We start from the raw sequence: 4,770 nt of genomic DNA, 5'->3' as shown, positions 1-4,770 counted from the left end.
CTGCATCATATATGTCATCATGTGCTGTGCCCATCGACAATGCCAGAGTCAACTGAAGATGTTTTTCAAAAGTCAAGATAAAATTCAGTGGGGAATGCCAGCCTAACATGTTCAAGGAATGTGTCTGATAATAAAAGAATATTTTTCACTTAAGTGATCTCAGTGCACGCTTATTTTGCGTTGATCCACTGTGCGTACAGACGCCACAACTTCAAAGGCGCATGTTGATACAACTTGAATGGAATCGTTTTTAATGCTACCAAAATGTCATAAAAACGGTTTGTTTCATGAATCAAACTTCTTGTTTATTATAAAACAAAAATGTAGAATCTTTTTAGAAATTATTTTCTCTGCGTACACAATCGATGTAGAACGTTGCGCGGAGTGACTGATCCCATTCTCCTAGTTAGAGGGAGCTCTAACACGGAGCAGTTCGGCTGCATAAGTTTTTTTTATTTTTTTTATTGAACAATATCATGTACAAGCAACATGGCAACAATCGTACATCATTGCAATATAACAATGAGATCAGGTGCAAAAGTGCATGACATGAAAAATAATAATAACAATAAATAAATTAATTAATTAAACCAAAAAGCTAGGGTTTGTTTTTGAAATCATATTCTTCTATTATTTAAAAAAATTGTTTTGCATTATTACTTTTCATTATTAAGAAAGAAACACATTGTGAAATACAGAAAAAGTTCGGCTGCATAAAGTATTTCACCCTGTGTATCATGTCGTGGCCAGTAGAATACTAGCCTTATAATCCCTCTGCCTCAACGCGTTTACTGATTTTTTTAATGCAGTGTGTTTTAACACATGAATCAATCGCGTTTCACTCAACCGAATGTTGACCTCATATTACGCTAAAACACGAAATGTGCATGCGCATTAGCGAGTTGATTGACAGGCAATGTCTGTATCTAAAAGGTGATTGGCTCTTTTACCTGCAAGGCGGGACTTCCTTTCTACATCTATTGACTGTTGGGTGCTTGAGCTTCTTGGATGGGCATTCCAGTTTCTCCCATTCATTTAAATTGAAGTGACTCGTCTCTGCTAAATAGTCTCTGGCCTCACACGCTATAGAACTACAATGCCCATCATGCACTACGTCTCCTCCCTGAAGTTTGCACACTTTTACTCCTGATTTCTCGCAATACAGGGACAGTAGAGGTGTACAAATCAACAAGTTACTTTATTTAAAAAGTAACTCCGATATTATGGTCTAAAATAAAAAATATTGTGTTACTTTACTCGTTACTCAAAAAAGTAATCTAATTACGTAACATGCGTTACTTTTATCGTGTTACACCCAACACTGAACATAACAACTGTCACCCCTCAAGAGATTTTATGATAACAGGCTCAAATAACTGTATCAATGATGAAATTAAGTGACTGTAAAGCTTTCTGTATCTGCATATTACACTTTAATTAATGACACAGGAAATAAGACATACACAATGCCAGACGTACAGTTTTTGTTTATGAAATCCTTGTAACCTCTCTGCAATAGTGGAGAAGTCAATATTGCTGCATACGCATACTAAAGTAGATCCAAACATAAACCACTTATATAAACCATGTTTAGCTTAAGGGACATCACAGTATGTTTACAGACTTTCTGTGTGTTCTTATTAGGGGCCAAGCACCAAAGTTGCCGTGGCATCTATTGTATCCGTTGTTTTTTTATTTTTTATTAATATTCTTCTGGCTGGGAGTATATGGTAGCCCATAGAACCGTTCATAGGAAAATGATGAAACTGGCACATGGCACACTGATAGGGGTGGTCAAGAATAGTCCCCATAGCAAATTTGAGACCTCTAGGACAGTGGTTCCCAACCCGGGGGTCGCGACCCCCACTAGGGGTCGCTAAAGATTTACGAGGGGTCGCCAAGCTCACTCTAGTTTGGGGGTTACAAGAGGAAGAAATAATGTTTTTTTTTATTTATTTTTTTATGTAAAACAGCATGATAAATCCATTTTGAATATTCTAATAATAGTGCCACAGTCTGTCTCCCTCACGTTCTTCATGGACTCTTATTTTGAAGTTTTCCTCCGGAATACATCTCCCATGTTTCACTGCCCTCATCACTTCCATCTGTTTCTTATTATCCTCACATGTATTCCATTCCCTCATTAGTTCCTTTTGTATAAATATCCTCTTGTTTTGCCCATTCATTTGTCAGTCCTTGAAGTGTTACATTGTGTTGATGTAGTGTTTCCTTGTTTTGTTATTTTGTGATATTTAGCGTTATCATTTGTTCCACTCCAGCGTTGTTCCACTCCAGCGTTTATAATTAAAAGATAGAAAGAATCTACTCCTGCATCTCTTCCTCTCCCGTACCCAACGTTACAAATAGTGTGTAAGATATATGAAAAGAGAAGCCATTTTTTTAACATGGAGAATTTTTTAACTGTGTATCGCGAGAGTGGGAAAGGACGGACACAGCTTTAAAAAAAAAAAAAAAGATGCGGCAAAATTCACATTGCTCATTCTAATTGTACAGTGCAATGCTCAAAACAACAGGGTAACTAGTCAAACAAAATGAACGAATATGGCAAAGTGCCAGGGAGAAGAGAAAAATGTATGCGCAAAAAAAAAAAACAAGGATTTATTTGGACAGTTATCTCAAATTTGGTTTCATGAAGCAATGGACAAAGTGAGAATTGAGTGTGTAATCTGTGGTGAGAGACTAGCGAATGAAAGCATGAAGCCCTGCAAACTGAGGAGGCATCAGAGCACCAAACACCCTCAGATGGTGGGTAAACCCAGATAAAAAAAAGAACTTGTTATATCAAATAGGACCCAGAACATCAGAGATGCTTTGACTAGAGCTGGAAATGAAACAAGACAGGCAATGGTTGCGTCCTTCGAGTGTGCTCTCCTTATTGCACAATCCAAAAAGCCGCACACTATCGGGGAAACTCTGATCAAACCCGCTTGTGTAAAAATTGCAGAAATAATGTGCGGGACACAGGTGGCTTCCAAACTTAAAACTGTACCTCTGTCCAATAATACAGTAAAAGACAGAATCGACATAATGGCAGATGATGTTGAGAACACGTTGGTTGAAAAGTTAAAGATGCACCCATTTTCTATCCAACTTGATGAAACTTTCACTGTGGTAGATGAAGCAGTACTCATTGCATATGTGCAGTACATTGAAGATGCCGAAATAAAGCAGGACAATCTTTTGTCTACTAATTTGTCAACAACGACACGAGGAGAAGATATTTTCCATTCGATTGATACGTACTTCACCAAGCAAAACATTCCCTATAATAATTTAGTCGCATGGTGCACAGATGGAGCTGCTTCAGTGATGGGGAAAAATAAGGGCTACAATGCGCATGTGAAGGAAAAGGCTCCTCACTGTCTTGTGTTTCACTGTATGATACACCATCAAGCCCAGGCCAGCAAACACCTCTCTGATGAGCTGAATGAAATGCTCAAGACAGCTGTAAAAATCGTCAACTTTATTAAAGCCCATCCGGTGAACAAACGAATCTTTGCGGAGCTCTGTGAAGATGAGGCACACCAGACACTCCTCCTTCATACCGAAGTGCGCTGGCTGTCAAGGGGCCAAGTGTTAGTTCATTTTATTGAACTGAAAGAAAAAATAAAAGAGTTCCTGAGACTGAACAACCAGAAACTGCTTGACGAAATGACCAATTAATTTCTTATTAGAACATCATACCTGGCTGATATTTTCAGTCTATACAACGAAACAAACAAGCGCATGCAGAGCGCGGAGGCAAACATCCTGGAATGCAAGGAAATCATTGATTCATTTGTGCATAAAGTGGAATTCAGAAAGAATAAACTTATGAAAAGGTACCTACAAAGCTTTCCATCACTTCTCAAACAGACTGAGGGAAATTTACCTGAATCCTTGAGAAAAGAGTTCACACGTCACATGGAACTGCTACAGGAGGAGATGAAGTCACGACTCTCGGATGTTGATGAACATGTCGCCAAATGCACATGGGTAATGGATCCATTCACTGCAAAGGAGGAGGACGTGGAGTATTTAGAAGCGGAGGACGAGCTCTTGGATGTTAAGACAAATTCTCTTCTGAAGAGATTCTTTACCGAACACGGGTACAAACGGTTCTGGCTCGTGAAAGGACCCGACTTCGCGCCTAAGCTTGTGCACCATGCCACAACCAGACTCATCCTGCCGTTTGCCACAACATATCTGTCGGAGACTGCTTTTAGCTCTCTGGTAACCATCAAAACGAAGGCACTCAACAAGCTAGACTTGTACAATGACTTTCGTCTAGCTGTCACAAAAATCATGCCTGCTATCCAATCTCTAGCTCAAGAAATGCAGGCCCAGGACTCACATTAAATAGCCTTTCATACTTAAAAAAATGCATCATTCAATCAGGAATACAAGAAATGGCATGAATAAATATGCATATAATTTTATATAATTTTTTAAATATGCAAATAACATTTATTTGGTTATTGTTCTTAAATTATTTGATGTATGTTTTTAGTTTTTACAAGTGTTTTAGGTTAATAATACAATTCGTTTGATAACATGATAATATGGCAAAATTTCTCTACTAGTTTTTATGTATCTCAGGGATAAGATTTTTTATTGCAGTTCTCCAAGAGGGATGGAGATGTTTGTGTTTTATGAAATGGTATCAGATCACAGCAGTCCCAGGGCTAATGGAAACCAGCTTTATGCTCTGTGATAAGGCTGCGTTTGAAGAAGGGAAAGAGACATACAGTCTGCCAGCAGATTAACAGC

General features: G+C 38.4%; 1 protein-coding gene across 1 annotated transcript; it reads left to right on the top strand.

Moving 5' to 3' along the window:
* The first annotated feature begins 2,865 nt into the window (after window positions 1–2,865).
* LOC127454697 (protein ZBED8) lies at window positions 2,866–4,359 on the top strand. The gene is made up of 2 exons (XM_051722068.1): window positions 2,866–3,596; window positions 3,696–4,359. Exons 1-2 carry the CDS (start codon window positions 2,866–2,868, stop codon window positions 4,357–4,359), a joined length of 1,395 nt encoding a protein of 464 aa, XP_051578028.1.
* Window positions 4,360–4,770: the final 411 nt, after the last annotated feature.

This window comes from Myxocyprinus asiaticus, chromosome 17 (genome assembly GCF_019703515.2).
Source record: "Myxocyprinus asiaticus isolate MX2 ecotype Aquarium Trade chromosome 17, UBuf_Myxa_2, whole genome shotgun sequence".
Classification (NCBI taxonomy): domain Eukaryota; kingdom Metazoa; phylum Chordata; class Actinopteri; order Cypriniformes; family Catostomidae; genus Myxocyprinus; species Myxocyprinus asiaticus.
This window is presented reverse-complemented; position numbering and strand designations above follow the sequence as displayed.